Genomic DNA, 21,499 nt, shown 5'->3' with positions numbered 1-21,499 from the left:
CCTGTGTTTCAGACATAAAGAAGTGGATGGCTGAAAACGTTCTACTTTTAAACTCGGACAAAACAGAGATGTTTGTTCTAGGTCCCAAGAAACAAAGAGATCTTCTCCCAAGAAACAAAGAGATCTTCTGTTAAATCTGACAATTAATCTTGATGGTTGTAAAGTCGTCTCAAATAAAACTGTGAAGGACCTCGGCGTTACTCTGGACCCTGATCTCTCTTTTGACGAACATATCAAGACTGTTTCAAGGACAGCTTTTTTCCATCTACGTAACATTGCAAAAATCAGAAATTTTCTGTCCAAAAATGATGCAGAAAAATGAATCCATGCTTTTGTTACTTCTAGGTTAGACTACTGCAATGCTCTTCTTTCCGGCTACCCGGATAAAGCACTAAATAAACTTCAGTTAGTGCTAAGTACGGCTGCTAGAATCCTGACTAGAACCAAGAAATTTGATCATATTACTCCAGTGCTAGCTTCCCTACACTGGCTTCCTGTTAAGGCAAGGGCTGATTTCAAGGTTTTACTGTTAACCTATAAAGCGTTACATGGGCTTGCTCCTACCTATCTTTCCGAGTTGGTCCTGCCGTACATACCTACACGTACGCTACGGTCACAAAACGCAGGTCTCCTAATTGTCCCTAGAATTTCTAAGCAAACAGCTGGAGGCAGGGCTTTCTCCTATAAATCTAAATTTTTATGGAATAGTCTGCCTACCCAAATGAGAGACGCAGACTCAGTCTCAACCTTTAAGTCTTTACTGAAGACTTATCTCTTCAGTAGGTCATATGATTGAGTGTAGTCTGGCCCAGGAGTGTGAAGGTGAACGGAAAGGCTCTGGAGCAACGAACCGCCCTTGCTGTCTCTGCCTGGCGGTTCCCCTCTCTCCACTGGGATTCTCTGCCTCTAACCCTATTACAGGGGCTGAGTCACTGGCTTACTGGTGCTCTTTCATGCCGTCCCTAGGAGGGGTGCGTCACTTGAGTGGGTTGAGTTATTGACGTGATCTTCCTGTCTGGGTAGGCGGCCGCCCCTTGGTTTGTGCTGTGGTGGAGATCTTTGTGGGCTATACTCGGCCTTGTCTCAGGATGGTAAGTTGGTGGTTGAAGGTATCCCTCTAGTGGTGTTGGGGGCTGTGCTTTGGCAAAGTGGGTGGGGTTATATCCTTCCTGTTTGGCCCTGTCCGGGGGTATCATCGGATGGGGCCACAGTGTCTCCTGACCCCTCCTGTCTCAGCCTCCAGTATTTATGCTGCAGTAGTTTATGTGTCGGGGGGGCTAGGGTCAGTTGGTTATATCTGGAGTACTTCTCCTGTCTTATCCGGTGTCCTGTGTGAATTTAAGTATGCTCTCTCTAATTATCTCCTTCTCTCTTTCTTTCTCTCTCTCGGAGGACCTGAGCCCTAGGACCATGCGTCAGGACTACCGGGCATGACGACTCCTTGCTGTCCCCAGTCCACCTGGCCTTGCTGCTGTTCCAGTTTCAACTGTTCTGCCTGCGGCTATGGAACCCTGACCTGTCCACCGGACCGTTGGCTAACCTGTCCCAGACCTGCTGTTTTCAACTCTCTAGAGACCGCAGGAGTGGTAGAGATACTCTTAATGATCGGCTATGAAAAGCCAACTGACATTTACTCCTGATTATTATTTGACCATGCTGGTCATTTATGAACATTTGAACATCTTGGCCATGTTCTGTTATAATCTCCACCCGGCACAGCCAGAAGAGGACTGGCCACCCCTCATAGCCTGGTTCCTCTCTAGGTTTCTTCCTAGGGAGTTTTTCCTAGCCGCCGTGCTTCTACACCTGCAATGCTTGCTGTTTGGGGTTTTAGGCTGGGTTTCTGTACAGCACTTCGAGATATTAGCTGATGTACGAAGGGCTATATAAAATAAACTTGATTTGATTTGATATAGATTTTTGTCACATTTTTAAACAAGTGAATTTGATGCCAAATTGTGAGTTGTCTCAATTGTTACTGTGTCTTACTATTGTGCTAAACATTACTTTCACCAAGCCAGCCATTCAATTGTGTATTGTATTTTGTGTATATATTATGTGTGAGTGTGCATGAAAGATTAGTGGAATGTTCCTAATGATACTGCACAGCATTAACTGTCCCACAGGCTAATAATGTTGTATTGTATTTGTGTTGTATTGTAATACAGTAAGACCACCAAGAGTCATCATTACATCATTACACAAGATCAGAAACACTCTCGTCTCAGAACCATTAGGGTGCACTTCCTTTCTGGACAGGAAACGCTGAATCGTGTCTCCACTGAAAAGCTGTTCTGCGGCTGACAGGATCATCGGGCACTGCTGCGGAGCCCATGCAGCTCCAGTCCTTGKACAAATCTGGCTCATCTCTAGCCTATAGACCTGCTATTATCAACTAGGGAATCAAACACGCAAAGTGATTCTTCTTTGCCTTGGTATACAGTAGAAGCCCTGACTGAGATGTATGGACAGAACCCTAACTGGTTGTGGTCGAACGGGGCGCCTCTACGCCACCAAGGGCACCTGGGCAGACTTGGCTCAGCAACCCCGAGGCAATGGGAGGATGAGGAAGAAGGAAAAGAGGAAGAACATGCAATTTGGACCAGGGAGCATCCAGCAATCTGTTGCTATACTACAAGTAAGGGTGAGGTGTATGAGGTAACTGTGAGAGAATATTATAGGCTCATTGCAAAATAGTACAGGGGACTCTTTCATTGCTTGTCTGTTTCAACCCTGTTTTTCCTGTTTTAGGTTTGTTTTCAAGTGGCATGCCTTGTTGTCTTGGGGTAAACAGGGTTTATGCTGGTTTGTATCAATTAACATTATATTTTCCCAATGCTGCTATTCTGGTTTTGCTTACCTACCACTCCCTCAGTGCTTGCCAGTGTGGCCAGATGACTTGTGACTAAGAGCCTTGCCCAAACTCAGCAGGCCCATTGGCAGGCCAAAGAGACAGCAGGACCAAACACGTGATACAACGACAGACTGCAACAGAACAGCACCCAACCTTCCATCCTACCTTACGTCATCCCTTCTCACCACACCTCACTGTTATCACTCCTCCATCTCATCCCTTCACCCTCCTCTCTCAGCCTTCTATCTCCTCTCATTGCATCTCTTTATCCACGTTTCAGTCTTCATCTCCCCTATTCCCATTTCTTTGTATGCTCATTAAAGTGCCATCGAACATATAGACATAATGCCATTTGCTTGGTTTCTCCATTCACACAAATCCCTTTAGACATCATCAGTGGTATGAACAGAATAGCTTTTTGTCAAATGTTCTTAGGTTCTCTCCTTCTCTCCTCTGTCCCCTGTGTCTTCAGATGGCCATGGCCTCATCCAAGACTGTGTTCAGAACCACTGGGGCTGGGCTGGTACCGAGAGTCCCTTTGGCCCTGTCCACACAGACGTAGTTAGCATCCAACGCCAGAGTGACACAGGGCTAGATGCCCCTGAAATGTGGATGGATGTCCCCCCACACCAGCCTTCCTTGGGTGGGGCTGATGGAGAAGAATCATCCCATCATTGTTTAGACAGTCAATGGGGGAGCCACAGGACAGAGGGCCATGGCTGTGTTTGTGTGCATGGACCAAGTGAACCAGGAAGATGTTGCCACAGTTGGGCTGGTTCCCCTCTCTTCAATTTCGGAAGTAAGAGTATGTGTCTGTTTATGTGAAAGAGGGTAATTCTCTATGGTGATACAGTATGGCTGCTATGTAGTATTTTTCTCTAATCAAATACTTCTGTTTCCCAGTGAGGAAGACAATAATGGTAGGAGTCGAGGTGGAAATAGTGGAGGAAGTAGCCTTTGAGGACACAGAGACACTTGAAGTAATGTAAGTAGATAAATGATTCAAGGTCATGGTTTATTTACACATTGCTGAAGCACATAAACAAAGTAGGGCTATGCAGTAGATAATATTTGTATGTCTTTCTTTTTAGATCAGGAGTCTATCCAAATTATTTGATGGAAACCATATTGCTGCACGATGACCAGCTTTTCCCCACCTAAACCTGCATTCCTTCAAAAGTTGTTTGCAAGGGAACTTTCTGTGTTTTTAAATGTCAGCCTTGTCGTTTGAATGTATTTTAAATGTATTTAAATGTAGTTTAAATATTAAAATGTATTTTAAATACCATTTAAAGGCCTTTTATATGTCAGTGTTATGTAAGTGACGTCACATTAATTTAAAAAAACATTTCCCCAATAAAATAAGAAAACCTTTGCTTGTTGTCTTGATTTGAACTTCTAATGAAGATGTAGTGTATGTAACTTCCAAGACCTTCTAACAGTCTACACCTGCTTTGTCGTCCAGTGCTCCAGTATGGCACCCAGGTCTCACAGCCCACCAACACAACCAACTTGAGAAGATCCAACGACATGCAACCAAAATCATCATGGGCACCACCTACACCTTCTGCATGCAATGACCTGGGCTTGCAGTCCTTGGAGTCCCACCGCACCCACCACTGCAGATCCTTTGTCCAGAAGCTCGCAAAATCCCAGCAACAAATAACGTTAGCTGCCTCAGACGATAGGACATGTCAGTGTCAGATCTACCCATCGAGTCCTTCCCCCTATTCGGACTGACAGATACTACAACAGCCCAATGCCTTACTTTGTGAAGCTGTTTAACTGTAATATTGTATACTACATCTCATATGTTTTATTTGATTTACTTACTTACGTAGGCCTACGTATGCTGCAATTCAGCTTTTAGCGGCAAATGTGTACAATTCAAAACTAAACGTTACATTTATTTTTATTCTTCAATTACCACGAATGCACCTCAGTCGGGCTTACGTCATCTACATGCGCCACACTGCCTACGCTTTTAAAATGCGACAGTGGTGCTGAACAACGTTCGAAAATCTCCATATCAAATATGGGTTGGAGTAAAATGTAAGGAATCCCCTTTTAATGTAAACACAATTTAGATTTTACCTGACTATGACATGTGCGACTCACCAGAAAATCACCAGGCTCGTCTGCGAAGTTTGGAAGAGTTGACGGAGTTCACCGAGAACTGCCAGAGACAACTGAATGAGCTGTTCGAGACCCTGGGATGGAGACAGGACCAGGACAACGGCTCAGTTCAGGTAGGTCAGGAAGCTAGTTAGCTATATTTATTCAACTGCTCAGATACGATGGGTGGTTCTCCTAACCCTGAAAGCGCGGCGTTCTTTATAGGACTAGTTCACCCCATAATCAATGTTTTCATAACGTTACCTGAGCTAATATCCATATATCCATATTTAAAATGTGCACCATCTGTTGTGTATGTGTAGCTAGCTAGATATGAGGCCTCCAAATAAATGGGAAAACCCTAGATGATGGGCGATTCATTTCTCTGTATACATGACATGCATGCTACAACAAGTAGAGATGAGATTATAACTTGTAAATGACCTTCCACAGGAGCCGATGGAGGTGTGCCCCTATGACCCGAACCACAGAGTGCCAAGCAGGAGCATGGAGAGACACAAAGCCACTTGCCAACTCAGCCAGATTGGATACTCCCATGAGGAACAGGTTAAAGAGCTATACAGTATCACATACTCACACACATACTCGACTGAAATATCAACTGAGCCATCAACACTTTCTGGCGTAGCTTGTCATTAGGGTAAGGAGTTTTTCCTGACCATAGGGCCAGACCTAGAAAAACTGGACCCTATAACTAGAGCGGACCAAAGTGGTGAGGTCAAATGATCAGGAAAAACTCTCCATTCTAATTGTACAACAACCTTATCTGTTATTATGTTCTTAAAAGCTTTTATAAAAAAAGTAAAATTCCTTTCCCAAGGCTGAGATGTATGACCACTCTCTGTGTTATGAGAATACCAGCATTACCAGCTTCACAATGGGTGAGTGTCACACTATTCCACTGCAAAGTGAATCTCAACTTAATGTAGTAGTCAAAATTCCCTGGACTGACTCTGGGTTGGGGAAGCCCACTGCTTGTCTCACATCTTTCTTTGTGTTTTGCCTCACCTGTAGACAAACACACACAGCAACAAGTGATTATTCAAGCAAGAGCAAGTGCACCGCCAATTAGGACAGAGGGACTGTACAGCCAAAGTAAGATCTTTACACCCTTACATTAGTGTTAGGTCACTGATCAAACCCTATGCTTGTATTCATGGCCATCAGCATTAGTTCGACTCTGTGGTAGACATGCCCCACAAAATATTTATGCTTTTATTCTGGAGAAGCAATTAATGGTCATTTCACCAAAGAGCAACCAATGTTTAGATCATTTTTTACCAAGCTCGTACGTCTTCAGTGCATTGCCCATGTCTAAAAAGGTCTCAATTAACATGCATTAATTCATTATAAACACTGCTAAATATGGTGGCTATGGTTTTTTATTTTATGATATAGTTTCTTTGAGTTTGTCATCTGTACGTGTTCTGTGTTTTGTTTTCAGTGACAGGGGTGAGTAATTACAGGAGGTTCTTCCCTCGTTCAGGCTTACTGATTACGTGCAGTATCCTTTTAATGCCATATCCTTTCAAACATGCTGCCTCTGTTGGCGGCATTACACACACACGTTTTCCCTGTACGTGTTGGGGAAAGGCCTTTACTCTATTTTAAACCATTCATACTGAAGGTGTGAGTGATCATCTCAATGTGTTCTTAAAAGCTTTTGAATTAAGTACTTCTCATGACTCTCTACTCTGTGTGAAACTCTTGTAGCATGTGAGTGTGTGTAAAGCCCTTTTCATTGTGCTGCAGGTGAATACTCCACAGACCCTTCAGAAGTTCCTCAGAACCAGAAGCGAGCTATCTGTGACCTTACTGTGGCAGACCGATTGGCTCTTTTTGATCACGTGACAAGAGAGGGCATCAAACAGAAGGATCAAGCTGTTGCAACCAACAATGAGGACCTTTATGTTGATTTGGTGGCCAAGCTCAAAAAGGGTAGGCCTATAAACATTAACTATTGAGATCAGTAGTGTGGTTTACGCCACTTTTCTTATGAATTGCTTCTCTAAATCCATTCCAGTGAGTCTGTTGTGTTTATTTTTGTTCTTTAGGTAACGATCAGAACGAGCACAAGTCTCACCTGGAGCTAATGGCTGAGATGAGGGACTACAAGAGACGGCGGCAGTCTTACAGAGCCAAGAACGTCCACAACACCAAGAAGTCCTACACTGAGGTGTGTGACTGTTTCAATAGAATGTTAATGGATGTACTTTACTTTGATGTGTGTGTGTTATATCTGGATATGTTTTTCATGAATCCTGCAGGTGATTCGGGAGGTGATTAATGTCCACTCTGTTGAACTGTCCAGTCAGTGGAAAGAGGAGGAGAGGAAGGAAGAGGTTAGAGAGTCCAAACACGGCCCTCACAGGTAATCCAACCATTGTCTTCTTACCTACATGATGGCTCATACAAAATCCAATTAGTACTGTAATATTTATTTAAGGAGCATTTAAAAAATAAAAACTGACTCCCCTGAACCGTTTGTCTCTCAGGAGAAGGTCTGAGGACAGGCGGTCTGCCTCCATAGAGTCCCGCCAATCTCACGTCAGCTCCAGGGATGGACACGTCTCCCACCACAAACGCCACCTCAGTGAAGAGCGCAGAAAAGACCCCAGCCCAGAGCAGAGCCAGGGGCGCAGCCAAGAGAAGGAGCGCAAGAAGAAGAGAAAGAGGTGAGTCAGAGAGTAGTGGATTGACTGAATATTATTGTCTCATGCATTCAAATCTGACAGTGTTTAATTGTAGGAAGTCACCATCAAGGCTGGTTGCAGACATTTAGTGGTTGATGAATGCCTTGGCTGTATACATATTTGGTGAATTGAATGTGTGTGGACATTCACAGGGATTCCTGCTCGCCGGATGAGAGACCTCATGATCGAAAGAAGAAAAAGAAGAAGAAAAAGGAAGAGAAGTGATTTTCAAGTTTAGTACTTTGGCTTGGAAAACCAGAGATAGGGTCAAGGAGCCAACCAAAGCTACGTTCCAATGTTCATAATAGCATACCACTTAGAATGCACGCCTTTATACTAAGTGCCCAATTCATGGCTTCATACTAAGTGGTATGCATGTATAGAAATTGTAGTTTGACTCCCAGACAAATCTTTCTTTGATGTAATCTAATGATGATATTTTAAAGCAACAGTGCCGCTTTAAACATTTGTCTTAAACTGAGAGGTTATTAAATGCCTGTTGTATTAGATTACAGAATGTAAATAAACTGTTAGAACATGATTCTCAGAATTTTGTTGTACATTCATAATTACCCCTGTATTTGATTCACTTCCAAAAAAACGGTTTGATGTTTAAAGTTAAAACAGCGTTGTGTTTGAACTTTGAATAGAGAATAAAAGCTTCATATGTGTACTTTAATGATCATGGTCATAATCTGTGTAAAAGCTTTCGTGTGTATGATGGCCCTTATTTAGAAGTATTCAGAGAAAAGTCTTACTTCAGTAAGGTTACCTTTTCATTCTCACAAAAATGACTTATGTTGTCATGAGAATTTTCAATCCCAATGATAACTAAATAATTATTTAAGCTTTGCCCAAACCCCGAGGTTTGTAAGACCCTGGGTTTAATAATAATTAGGCAAAGACTCAGTTTATGCAAAAGGTTGGTTCTTTATTCACGAGAACGTTCTGAAATCAAAAATGCAAACACAGTCTTTATAACACACACAAACACGTTCAAATCTTAAGCTACGCCTTGCTCAGACAGTCAGTGTTTTTCCACTACACAGATAAATTGTTTCTTTAATCTGCAACATGTTTCATAATCTTCTGCAAGCCTAACAGTTTCTCCACTCCACAGGTGGGGACAGAATGTCCTGTAATCATTTGTAATGAATGTCCTGTAATCATCCTCTTATCATTTGTTTCACACTTGCACCCTGCTTACATACTAAAAAGGAACAAAAGGTCCTTGTTCTAATTCTGACTAAAACTACACACATCATCAGATTATAGTTTTATGATTCTAATAAATTTCATACAATTATATGGTTTCAGGGTGGAATTCTTTAGTCATTACTTTAAACATATAAATTCCATTATCAGTTGTAAAGCCACAATTGCTTTAGAATTCATGGATTACTTCCTTTTAAACAATAGAACTGCATTAACAATTGTCAGTGTCTTTCCATGTTGCGACTAGAAATGGTCCGAAATATCTACACATTTCTATCAGATATGTATATTAATGTAATCATTTAGGTGTAAATGGCCCCTCCCAGGCCAACCCTATTGGTTGAGACCCCTCAGGGCAGTTTGTGCATTTCTCAGTGTACTGTATTGAATGTTGGACAGGAGTGTCCATAATTGGCACACTTTTACCAGCAGGTCAAAAGGTCAGGCCTGGGGTCAATGTGCATCTGCATTCTTTTAATGATGGGATAAAAATACTTTTCAATATCTGTCACAACACTATTCAATTGGTACTGAGGTTGATCACCTGTTAAGCCGTTACTTTAAATGGGTATGCAATTCATAATCAGAATGTCAATTGATTTTTTTTGTGAATGACTATAGATTGACCCTAACCTTAACTGTACTACTTGAACAGCTCCAAATGTCAATGTTTGAATGTTTTTAGTTATTGGGGTATTCACGACCTGCACAACTGTGTCAGTATACTGAAATGCTCACAACAAAATGGACCCTGCACTAGTCTCATTTGTTTTAAACCCTCCCTCTCTAATTCTGTATTTATCATATTCTCCTTACTCGCTCATCCCTCTCTTTTCTCTTCTGTCTGTGTCTCTGCCCCTGTGTGTATTTGGGGTTAAGGTTAGACTCAGGTATTTCTCACCCTGTCGAGGAGAAGAGGGAGCTGAGCCCGTGGCTGCCTGAGAACCTTATGGATCCCTGAGAGAGGGAGAGCAAGGGAGAGAGAGAGAGGAAGGGGGACCAGTGCTGTGAGTGGGGAGTGAGAATGCTGTAAGGAGCACAGTTCAGGGAGGAAATAAACTGGACTTTTCTGTCTTTCTTTTTTAAAAACCTGTGGACTATCCGATACGTTGAGTGAGGGTCTGGTCTCAGTGGATTAGACAGAACCAAACAGACAGAACCAGCACCATGGGAGCCCCCAGGGTGAAGGTAAGCAAGCTGAGCAGGCATCATGGTCTAAGAAGGTTTCTGGGATGTTGCTACGCCAGATTCTGGATGTGAATGCTGTGTTTGGTCCAATAGTGTAGTGTGGTTCTTGGGCCTAGGTTCTCTGGTCCGCAGGTGGTGTACTCAGTGATGCTGGATTGAGGAACCTAATCTAACTACTGGTTGTGTAATGATGCGGTAATGAGGGTTTATTTTTGGTACTGTGTGAGAGTGTATTTGACATGGACTGATTTAGCTGGTGTGTTGTGAGCATAAAGAAACCTAAATATACATTGGCGTTTAAATGAAATACTATGTGACCTATTTTCAGTATGATTAGCCTAGTGGTTCACATGCAGCCCCTAACAGTGTTTGAGTTCCCTCTGAATTAAGGGTAGTTAGGAGATAATTACTTTAGTTTGTAAGTTTCTCAGGAATGTGCCGATTTTACTTTATTTATCTTACAGAGCACTCCACTACACACAACAGCAAGTCAACCGACAAGGCTTGAAACATTGCACTTTGCAACTTTGAGAGGTGATTTTGTTGTTTGACAGTTTGGATAAATGTATGTTTTTTTTGTTAACGGTAGCTAAATATAAATGAACAATATCAAATTTGCATCAATCAAGAAGTCCAGGATCTCAGTTTACACTCTGGGTACAGATGGAAGCAGTTACATTTCTTATTTTTTGCAGCAATTCTTTGTGGATAGTGTATTACTATCCAATGAACAGTGATTATATTGGAGAATTAGTCAAAGGAAGCTTTTTCATGACTACTAACTGTTCAAATGGAAGGATTAGAGTTAGTGGAGGTGAGCAGTCTATATCCCACACAGCACCTCAGTGTCCCAGGGGGCCTGGAGGTCGGTGGTGATCACCGATTTACACCACCAGGCAGACGTATGGCGTCAACGCTACATTGCAAAGCATTCTGGGTACTTGCCCAGGTAATGTATGGAATACTCCAAATAAATTGGTTTATTTCAACAGATAGACTCAGTTATCTGCATTATCATTGAGCACCATTTGTCATGTATACACTGACATTTATTTAATGCTCAGGTGCTCTTATTCGTTGTCTTTTAATAATTTATTTAGGTCCATTATAGACTACTGCACAAGTGTTTTATTGATGTCCTCTTTGGAGTTTTGAATAAAAAGCTGGAAATGGCATGGATGAAAAGTGGTGGACTCATGCTGGACAGACAGCTGCTTGACATCACAGCAAACAGAGAAAAGGCCTTTTACCGTCTCAGAGGAGTGGGATGAAGAGAGCCTTTAGAGTACAGAGAAAGTGCCCTGGAATGTGAGAAGGGCCTGAGAACTGCTGTGGTTCACCTTGTGGTTTCACCCTAACAAAGAGCTATTTGAGCCTGTATTTCTCATCTCTATCTTGTTCAAGGTGCAGATGAGCTCTTGCCTAAATCTACAGAGCATAATACAACCCTATCACCTGGATGGCTGATCCCTGCAGAATCTCCTTCCACATCTCTCATGTCATATGACATCCAATAGGATGTCAGTTTATTGGCCCATTTTCTCTCTGGAAAATAAAAAGAAGCTACTCTATTTTTGGACATGATTTAGCCATATGGCTCAATACCAGAAATGTAGGCTTCGTGACATGTCCAGCGTGTCATTTAACAAATATTTACCAAATATTCCGGCCAACTACCCAACCACAGACCATCTTTGGTCATCTCCCCTAATAACATATAGCCTTTTCTAGTGATGGTCTGATAGGCCACCTTGCAGCCCAATTTTTATTTCAACTCCACAAACTGTTGCTTTTTGTGAATTCATTTTGAAGTAGGATACACACTCTTGCTGCTTGTCATACAGTATATACAGTTTTTTGAAAATAAAGTTAGCATTTTTCTTATTTAGCAGATTCATCATAGGCCTAGTAGGTAGGCCTAAATGTAGACATTTAGCCTACTCCAACGGTAGCCTAGGCTTACTGCAGGCCTATATGATATATGACTATAGACCTATGATCTTACAGATGTCATATTATGATTGATATGAAATCTGATGTTTGTCAAGGACTTAGTCAAATATAGACCATATGAATGTTGAATATTATTCATATATGTTACATAGCCTACAAGTGGGCAATTAATACATGTCTGGAATGCCTATACAAGAAAACAGGGGCTTGAGTTGAATGAGTTGTTATAATGTGCGTAACCACCACCAGAGGGAGATATATCTGACATTTTAAAAGGGCCATGATAATTTGGTATAAAATGTTCTTAGTGATCCATTAGCCTTCATTAGCCTAGACGTCTACAGTCACCTAATTTTTCGTCCTCAAAACAGTTATTAAATTAAGGAGTTAAAAGTGTAACGAAATAAGAGCGCCCGCAGGCTATTCATTTTGAGCTGAGAGGTCTTCCATCTTCCGACAAAGGTAGGTCTTCCAACCATTGTCTTTTGTTTATCGTTATAGTGGCGAAGAAATAGGCTACAGCCACATGTTCGTTTAACCTTGCTTTGTTTTCCCGCCTTTTCTACAGGTGTCCATTATCTCGCCGCTGCTCGTGCTCCTATTGTGCATCCTCCCCTCCCACGCGCAGGACGAGTACTCTGGTTACCACTCAGGTGAGCTGCCTGACGTGCATTGTTAGTGCCATTAGCCTTCGCGCCAATAACTACTGTTTGATGTTAGCTAATTATCCACATTTCTAGAGGTAAGCTAAAACAGTAGGCTATATCTTGATTTTATTTCAGTTGACCTAGATTGCGGTTAAAATGTATAGACCTATATTCTCATGTCACCACAATGAAAGATTTTTGATATTTGCGTACAAATATTACATTGGTTTATATATCTAATAACAGGCTATTTTGTTCTGTAAACAGACTATAATTTTACTGGGGAGGTTTTAGGCTTGTTCAATTATTGTTTCAAGCTTGTTCAATTATTGTTTTGTGTCATGTTAGGTGATGAACACACCTATGAGGGCTCCTTGGTCGACAACTATGAGCATTCAGGATACCCACAACCAGGTAATAACTACAACATAGCAAAGTCCCTCCCTCTAGTCAAAAGCCAGAATGCAAACATTTCCCTCACTTAAACCCCTCCACCGCTCCCCATTCCTCGCTGGCAGAGGAATACCCACCGGAGCCCACTCACAGTTATGAGGAGCAGCAACCCTCATCTGGATATGACCCCTATGCACCAGCCCCCACCAGTGTGAGCATGATCACAGAGGACTCCTACCCCTACACCACCACCACACAGGTGAGGGGAAGTCAAGGGGGAAAGTATGTTATGTGTAATGTTTAGTAATGGCATGTCATGTAACATTGTGTTCTGTCATGTAAGTTGATTTCATGTTATAACTGCAGGTACCATACGAGCAGGATCCCTACGAAGAGTCGCTCCAGGCCCCTGGTGGTGGGGAGGCTTCTCTGGGGGAGGAGGGGCCAACAGACTGTAACTGTGAGCCTGGAGAGCCAGGGTTCGCTGGGTTTGCAGGGCCCAAGGTAGGACGAAGGTGCAAATGTAATTTAGAACCTTATAAACAGCAAGCATCCATGTACTTTGCTGATTAATACTGATTAAATGGCATTTATATAGCCTTCACTGGGTCCTTAAGTGATTTGCATTGTATGGGGGTAACTCACCCCATCCACCACCATCCTGTGGTATCCTTCTGTTTTCTGGACTAAACAAAATATCTGTCTGTCTATCTGTCTGTCCATCTAGGGAGCCAGAGGACTGCAAGGTAAAGATGGCTTCCCTGGGGCTCAGGGACGGGAGGTGAGTGTTAATCACTGTATTATCACTATATCAAATTCATAGTGCTCATATCCTTATTGGAGTAATGCTGTTGATATTGTTCCTGTGTGTTGTGTTCAGGGGTACAAAGGATTCAAAGGAGTTCTAGGAAGAGGAGGAGACACAGGGCCTGAGGTGAGGAAGTGAAAAAAGTACAATCAAAGACCTCACCCAAATCAGCCTTAGACACTATCCAACTCCCTAAGCGAGGCTTGAACCCAGGTTGCCCAACCCCACTGCAAACAGGCTTGCCACAACCTCAAAAGAGAAACAGTATCTCCCTGGGAGGAATATTTGTAACTTAAAAAGTATGGCGTCAACATTACCCTTGAACTTAACTCAACAGCTGTATTGACCTTTGCCATCTCTACAGGGTGACTCCGGGCCTGATGGGGAGGACGGTGCCTCTGGTTTCTCTGGAGCCCAGGTAATAATAGGCCTCCAAAGGATATCACAGATGTAATGTATCTCTCTTTCATTGTTTTGCTCTGATCTGTTTCTATGCTCTGGTCTAAATTCTGCGACATGGCACAGGCAGTGTAACGTTTTTCTATATTGATTATGGCCAGTAGATGGCGATCTCTTTATTATTCAGAACTGGAGAGTGGCTATGTTGTGTAGTTGAGATGAAAGGCTGAGCTTCAACAACTAGGATCGCCCTTTCTCATTCTCTCTCTTGGTCTATATTTTATTCCATTCTTTTGCACCTTGTCTCTCATTCTTTCTCTCTCCTACAGGGCTTGCCTGGTCTTCCTGGAGATCCAGGTGAGACAGGGGTGCTAGGACTGAAGGTAAAGACCCTTCCTCAAAACCAGTCCGGCATTCTACAAAATATGTATCACATCAAACAAAATCACACTTTACCTAAAAAGCCATTATAACCCGATATCAAAAACAGTGTGACCCTTCACAAAATCTTATTTGAATGTTCACTAATAACAGCCCAAGCCACCATAATGTTCATCTAAAGTTTAAACCAACAAGAAACAGCATGACATCACATAAAACCCCTGCTGTACCACCGAGAACCAATATGACGTCACATAGGACCAGTATGACATCACAGGGAACCAGTGTGACATTACAGAGATCCAGTATTGCCACGGTCACGACAACTCGGAACTCAGAAACTCTTAAAAAGGTATTGTAGGAAGATGGGGTCCAAGTTATCCACTTGGAAAATATCAGAATTGACCAACAGGAAGCTCTACGCAAAAACGTAGGTACATTTTAACTCATAGGTTCTGAGTTTCCGAGTTGTATTGAAAGACACCACAGATATGGTCAATGGAACGGTCTGCGTTTCATTGACTCCTTTACCGCATCCATCAGGTAGACCCCAAAACCTGCAAAAAGGTATGACATTACAAACCCCCACTGTTCAACAGAGACATCACAGAGTACCAGCATGGCATCATAGAATACCACTATGCCATCACAAGTATCCGCAAATTACACCCCCCAAAAATCTTAATTGACAATTTGAAGTTGTCTTCCTTATACTCAACAGGGTGACATCGGTATGGAGGGGCCACGCGGAGGAGTGGGGGTAACGGGTGAGACTGTGAGTATTGACACAATGTAGCTGTTATGTTTTGTAGATAACCATATTTGGTTTGATAGCAGGGATTTAATTTCAATTAATCACAAAGAAACAAAGAAACAATCCATAGGTTATTATTGTGTAATTACCAATTACCGTTGGATTTTCTAAGGAAATAAACTACCTGGTCATTTCTGTAGCGTAAAATAAAGTTCTTCCTCAAATGAGTGTAAGGAAATGTGATACTAAATCCCCAGCATGTTTCAGTCTGGCCCTACTCATGTGTTTAGTTCTTTGTCTTTTTCTAGGGTCCAATTGGTGAGGCAGGGCCTGGTGGGCCTGATGGAACTGGAGGTATCAAGGTAAACATGGTGGCTACCACAACTCAGCAAATTCTCAACATGCTCAAATCAATTCTTCACTCAGCTCCTTACACAGCTCTCACTAGAAGCAATACTAAGACTTTATGATGTGAAAGCCTCAAACAGGCTATGTGATGTGATCATTTCCATTTAACATACAAACAACATACAAACTATTGTAGTTTGTTCTGGCCATGTTGAGACATATTTTTTTCCGACCTTCTCAGGGATCAACTGGAGCAGAAGGGAAACAGGGTCCTGAGGGAACAGAAGGGGAAAAGGTAGCGCCTTTCAACCTTGCTTTGTGACCATGGTTAATTAAACCAAGGTTGAATAACTCATTATTTAAAACAAATTGTATAACTTCCATTTCCTGTCTAAAATGTCTTCCATCTCATCCGTTCTCTTCCACAGGGTCAGATTGGAGCACCTGGATTCTCAGGAGACCATGGGGAGATGGGCTATAATGTAAGATGGATGTCTGTCTATCCGTCACACCATTCATCTCTCCATTTGAACCTCTTGTTTGTCCTTTTCTACCAAGACTATGCTATTCCCTACATGGAGAGAGACCATTAATCCTAACTTGCTTTTTCTTTCTGTGTTTTATAGGGGTATCCTGGAGAGCCAGGAGGCAGAGGAGAGACTGGTCACAAGGTATGTTTAGGGGGACAGGAGTTATGTTGTTTTCACAGAAAGTACTCTAGTTGCTCTCAAAAGTCATTGGCCCTTACTCTTCACAGAAACTACTCTGGTTCCCCCAAGATGTATGTGTGTTCATGGGTGTTTTCCCTAAACTGCATACTGTTATTTTCACTGAAGGTTTTGCTATTGTTGATTTTGTGAGTCATGTGGCTGTTAAACACTTTTGGCCATAACGATAGCACCTTCTCCACGTGGGAGATTAGATTGATACTGTAGTATCAATGTCTCCCTTGCTCTCTTCTCTTCCACTTTTTGTTTTCTCTGTATCTCTCTCTTTCCTCTCTCTCAGGGTGACCAAGGCCCAGGGGGCATGCCAGGCAGTGATGGGGAGCCTGGAGAGGATGTGAGTATCAGTATGATAACTACTAAATTAGTAATAAATAGATAAGGAATCTGTTGATGGGATTTCTCCTAACAAACTACATTTACTGTTTATTTTCCAGGGTCCTCTTGGAGTTCCTGGGGTGATCGGCTTTCCTGGAGAGTTTGGACAAAAGGTCAAGTGAAGGAGAATTGCATGCTGGGTATCAGGATGACATCATCACAATGGCCGTGAAATGCTTACTTACAAGCACTTAACGAGCAATGCAGTTTTAAGAAAATATTTACTAAATAAACTAAAAGCGGACATGTACTTTTAATACTTAAATGAATACTTTGTAAATAATGGCCAGTCTTCCCTCCTAGGGCGCGAGAGGGGATCATGGTGTCAGGGGACCTCCTGGGAGAGTAGGAGCTGGGGTAAGACAGGCTTTATAACCACTATATGAGGTGCTCTAATCTCAATCACATGTGCACAGTAGACTACAGATCACAATACAGACACTGTCACTTCCACATTCCTCAGTAAAGTCCCCTCAGTGTTGTTAATCAGATGTAAATGCCATGTTGCTTAAGGGTTTCGTGTGGGTGGACAGACACCCATGTGATATTGTTGACAGTCAAAACAAGGAAGGTAACAGATATGTTAGTAAAGTCCCTGAAAACATCAGATCTGTTGGTAAAGTCCCTGAAAAGGTTTCAGTGCCAGTTAAAAACACAGATGGTCATTCTGGTTTTAGTTTAAAAAAACACAGCTTAACTGTCAGAGAGGTTGTGGCAAGAGTACCGTGTATCTTGCTATAAGTTTAGACAATTAAAAAGGATCTGTCATTGGAATTGAACTAAATCCCTCTTTTTGAACAAGGGTTCTCATTCTAAAGTGTGTGTGTGTGTGTGTGTATTTGCAGAAGTTTACCTATGTGTGTGTTTCATATTACAGGGGCCTCAAGGAGCGAGAGGAGATGCAGGAGTTCCAGGGAAACCAGGACCTAAAGGCCTGCAGGCCCAGCCTGTGTGTATATGTCATTACACAGACATTATCATTATCACTACAGTTATCATCATTGTCTTTTGATGATTATGCAATTGTTGATTTAATGCTTTGTTTCTAGGGAGCCAAAGGGGAGACAGGTCCTGATGGTGAGAAGGTAACCTTTTATTTACGTTCCCCATCACACTGCTAAATTACCAGTCAATTTCTCACAGTTAATCAAGCATACACACACACACNCACACACACACACACACACACACACACACACACACACCAGTAAGTGAAAGTGGATGTGTATTGGTCATCTACTGTTTATGTTTGGGTCTTTCCTTTGTGACTGATAAGCTGTAATAAGCAGTCCTATCATTGCCATGGCATCTTACTGACTCATCTCATGTGCTGATTGTTCCTTCCTCAGGGCGGGGTTGGAAGAGCTGGTGTGAAGGGAGAGAAAGAGGACAAGGTAAATCATATGGCAATGCCGAGGCCACGTCACTCTCACATCTATCTACTTCCTGTTTCCATTGATGTAGTGGGTCTGTTTTTCTTCTTACCAAAAATGTTTCTGTTCCTCTTTCCAAACAGGGAAGTTTTGGAGCGCGTGGTGACAAAGGACAGGTTTGTATACTCCATTCTGTGAAAGTATGTGTTTTTTTCACCCTAACCCATTCTATGTCACATAAAAACCATAGTTTGTTCCTAGATGACAGCAGACACAACAGCACATACTGTAAAGAGTTGAGTTCCTGTTATGTCATAAGATCCTAATATAACTGTTTTAATTAGGTAGAAGTATTGAGAATTAAATGATTTGATTAAGTAGAAGTATTGAGATTGAGTTTAAATCGTGACTTTTTGTGTTCAGTGACTGAACAGTGTTCCCCCTCTGTCTGTCTCTCTCCTTCCTTCCCCTCATCTCTGAATGGCAGCAAGGGGAGAGAGGTACCATCGGCCCTGATGGCATTGTTGGACGAAATGGACCCCCCGGCATCCCAGGCTCCAGAGGAGAGCCAGGTCCAGGCGGTGACCTGGGCGTCAAAGGTGGCTCTGGACCTAAAGGAGTGCCAGGTGCCCCTGTGCGTATCAGGAGCCAAATCCAGTCTGCCTGGAGGAAGGGTCTCCCCTTTATTTTACATTGACCCATATCTAGCAAGAACGTTTGCTGACTGATTGATTGACCGATTATTTACTTGCTTGGTTGATTGATTGATTGATTGCCAGCTTTTTGACCTCAGGGCCCTGGGCTGACAGATGAGCAGGTATTGCAGCTGTGTAAAGGAGTGGTGACAGCCCAGATCTCCCAGTATGCAGCCTCCATCCGGGCCAAGTGTTCCCAAGGCTGCCCCATCAACAACCGCACACTTATTGGGCCGCCCGGAACCAGGGGACCAACTGGAGAATCAGGCAAACCAGTGAGTCACACATCCCCCAAACCAACCCCTATCTACTAAGGAAGGCCTTTAGTCCAAATGATGATAAGTTCTGTTGACCTCTCGCTCTCTCTCAGGGTAAAGCGGGCAAAGCTGGAGTCAAAGGAGGCAGGGGCATCCAAGGGGACACAGGAGTGGATGGTCAGAAGGGGGCAGAGGGGGAAAGAGGTATGTACTCCAATTGTCTTAGTTCAACCAAACTTGATAACTGGTAAACAAAACTCCTGATCACAAAGGCTCATTTCAAGTGAAAATTAGTGGAGCTCCTTTGTAGTGGCATAGCTTCAGAGTTCACCCCCAAGCTCTCTGTTCTACTCCACAGGAACAAAAGGTCTGAAAGGAAAGGGGGGTGAGCCTGGTAAAGGTCTGCCAGGACACGATGGGCATCAAGGCCTCAGAGGTAGGACACTGTTTCCACTGGTGTGAAACTCTCAGGTCTATCTCAAAATTGCTTGTCTTAGTTGGAAAGTATCTGTAACTTGTTGGAAAGTATCTGTAACTCACATCCAGATTTACTGGAATAGGCATTGTGTGGTTTTATTCAACATTGATGTTAGCAGGAAGTCTTTTCAAGTGAACTTTTAAGACACCAACTCCAATTGTTTAAATTAATTCCACACAGGGCTGCCAGGTCACCCAGCAGAGCCACAGAACGGTATGGCAGGTCCCAGAGGGCCCCGTGGTTTCACAGGCGCTTTGGGCCAGCCTGGCATGGCAGGCAACACAGGAGTGCCTGGCTTCTGTGAGGCACGGGACTGCAGCATTCACGCGCCTGTGATGCGCAAGGAGCAGGGCCTAGTGAAGGGACCCCGTGATCTAAGCCCCAAGATTTAACCCCAACAAGGAGTTTCAGGAAAAGGTGAAGGAATGGTCCACGACGAGAGGTCACTCTGGACGGTCGCTCCATGGCAACATTGAAGTTAATTCCATTCACATCTCAGCCAAACCAGGAATTGACATTGAGTTTTGAACTGGGAAATGACCAATGTGTACAGCATTGGTCTTTTTGAATTTCAAGCCTAATTCAATTCCTGTATTGACTGGTATTGAAATGGAATTAATCCGAGCACTGTTCAATGGGGCTCACCAGTGATGGAAGGGTTTGGTGGGACACGCTGGACTCTGCAAAGAGATGAAACCAGCCTTGACGCATTTCATCTGAGCCAAGCAAGGCTCCAAATTAACTCTGTTTAGGCATAATTGATACCTTTTATGTTAGGCCAAAATTTATTTTTTATGCAGAAACAAAAAATGTAATTGTCTTCCTCCATGCAAACCATAAGTAAAGGGGCTTGAGAAACTGGCTAAACGAAATTGGCAGAAAATTAAACTTGCAGGAGTCTTAGGCTACCAGTCAGGTTTTGTTTTTGATATGATCAACAATGCTGTGTATACATTGAAAATAAAAAGTGATGTAAATAATTTTGTAAAGTATCACAAGCACATGTACTGTGTGTTCTGAAATATCACTGTTTTAGATAAATTCTGTCTTGCTTTTTCTTAAGATGAGTCCTCACTTTTTTAGTCGCCACAGTTTGAGCGTGTTTCTGAGAATGTGTGGTCTCTTTCAGTCATCTCATATTTGGGTTAATCTAAATAACTTCATTTTTTCCCCATTAACAGATGTTCACAGTCAAGATAACACTGATCAATATAAAATAACGTACTATTTGATATTATTTCATATTAAAAATAATACATTGAAATGTGTTATACAGTATATTGTATTTGGAATTTCTATAGTTAAATAATCTGGCAATGATTTGTAGGACAGCACAAAATGTCTGTCGATTAAATGAATTTACTATATTCATTGGATGGCGGTTTTGATTTTTAAATAGATTTTCATGTACATGATTTATTTTGCATAAATAACTTTCACATGAACAGGATGTTAAACTCTATCACCTCTTAATTGATATTTTTGTCATTGTCAATCCTCATTGAGAATCATCCCAACACATTACAAGGCGGAAATATATCCCTGTAAACTCAAGCATATCACACACGTGTTCTTAACATTTTTACTTTTGTGTACATGTGTTGGCAATCAAAACCCTGATACAAAAGCGTCACAATGTTTGGAGACAATTCTTTTTAATGCATCACCACCACATCACAGGACAGATTAGAAAATGAGCAGAGCATGAAAATGTGTGATTATCTCTCATCAAAAGCATTATGGTATACAACTATGCTACGAAAGTACACATGCATGAAATCAACACAAGAAAATAAACCTTATTAAAATGTTTGTTTAACGCTG

General features: G+C 42.3%; 3 protein-coding genes across 8 annotated transcripts; all 3 read left to right on the top strand.

The window, feature by feature from the left end:
* The first annotated feature begins 2,291 nt into the window (after positions 1-2,291).
* On the top strand, positions 2,292-4,229 carry LOC111965061 (uncharacterized). 6 transcript variants are annotated; one of them, XM_070443968.1, is made up of 4 exons: positions 2,292-2,638; positions 3,327-3,653; positions 3,758-3,839; positions 3,946-4,101. In XM_070443968.1, exons 1-4 carry the CDS (start codon positions 2,461-2,463, stop codon positions 4,013-4,015), a joined length of 657 nt encoding a protein of 218 aa, XP_070300069.1. In that variant the 5' UTR covers positions 2,292-2,460; the 3' UTR covers positions 4,016-4,101. The 6 variants fall into 6 exon arrangements, with proteins under 6 accessions (XP_070300069.1, XP_023844810.1, XP_070300070.1 ...); XM_023989042.2 differs by having other exon boundaries at positions 3,327-3,659; XM_070443969.1 differs by having other exon boundaries at positions 2,374-2,644; positions 3,951-4,229.
* A 594-nt stretch (positions 4,230-4,823) lies between these two features.
* LOC111965060 (U11/U12 small nuclear ribonucleoprotein 48 kDa protein-like) lies at positions 4,824-8,362 on the top strand. The gene is made up of 9 exons (XM_023989039.2): positions 4,824-5,103; positions 5,423-5,536; positions 5,811-5,871; positions 6,005-6,085; positions 6,743-6,928; positions 7,045-7,166; positions 7,258-7,361; positions 7,486-7,665; positions 7,836-8,362. The coding sequence occupies exons 1-9, from the start codon at positions 4,960-4,962 to the stop codon at positions 7,906-7,908; spliced, it is 1,065 nt and encodes a 354-aa protein (XP_023844807.1). The 5' UTR covers positions 4,824-4,959; the 3' UTR covers positions 7,909-8,362.
* A 1,430-nt stretch (positions 8,363-9,792) lies between these two features.
* LOC111965058 (collagen alpha-2(IX) chain) lies at positions 9,793-21,499 on the top strand. Its single transcript, XM_023989036.3, has 26 exons — positions 9,793-10,086; positions 12,608-12,692; positions 13,035-13,100; positions 13,205-13,338; positions 13,446-13,583; positions 13,807-13,860; positions 13,960-14,013; positions 14,252-14,305; positions 14,616-14,669; positions 15,389-15,442; positions 15,730-15,783; positions 16,011-16,064; positions 16,198-16,251; positions 16,396-16,440; positions 16,778-16,831; positions 16,932-16,985; positions 17,176-17,229; positions 17,750-17,821; positions 17,922-17,957; positions 18,222-18,266; positions 18,389-18,421; positions 18,733-18,879; positions 19,039-19,215; positions 19,311-19,401; positions 19,556-19,633; positions 19,856-21,499. The coding sequence occupies exons 1-26, from the start codon at positions 10,066-10,068 to the stop codon at positions 20,065-20,067; spliced, it is 1,974 nt and encodes a 657-aa protein (XP_023844804.1). The 5' UTR covers positions 9,793-10,065; the 3' UTR covers positions 20,068-21,499.

This window comes from Salvelinus sp. IW2-2015, linkage group LG6.1 (genome assembly GCF_002910315.2).
Source record: "Salvelinus sp. IW2-2015 linkage group LG6.1, ASM291031v2, whole genome shotgun sequence".
NCBI lineage: Eukaryota > Metazoa > Chordata > Actinopteri > Salmoniformes > Salmonidae > Salvelinus > Salvelinus sp. IW2-2015.
This window is presented reverse-complemented; position numbering and strand designations above follow the sequence as displayed.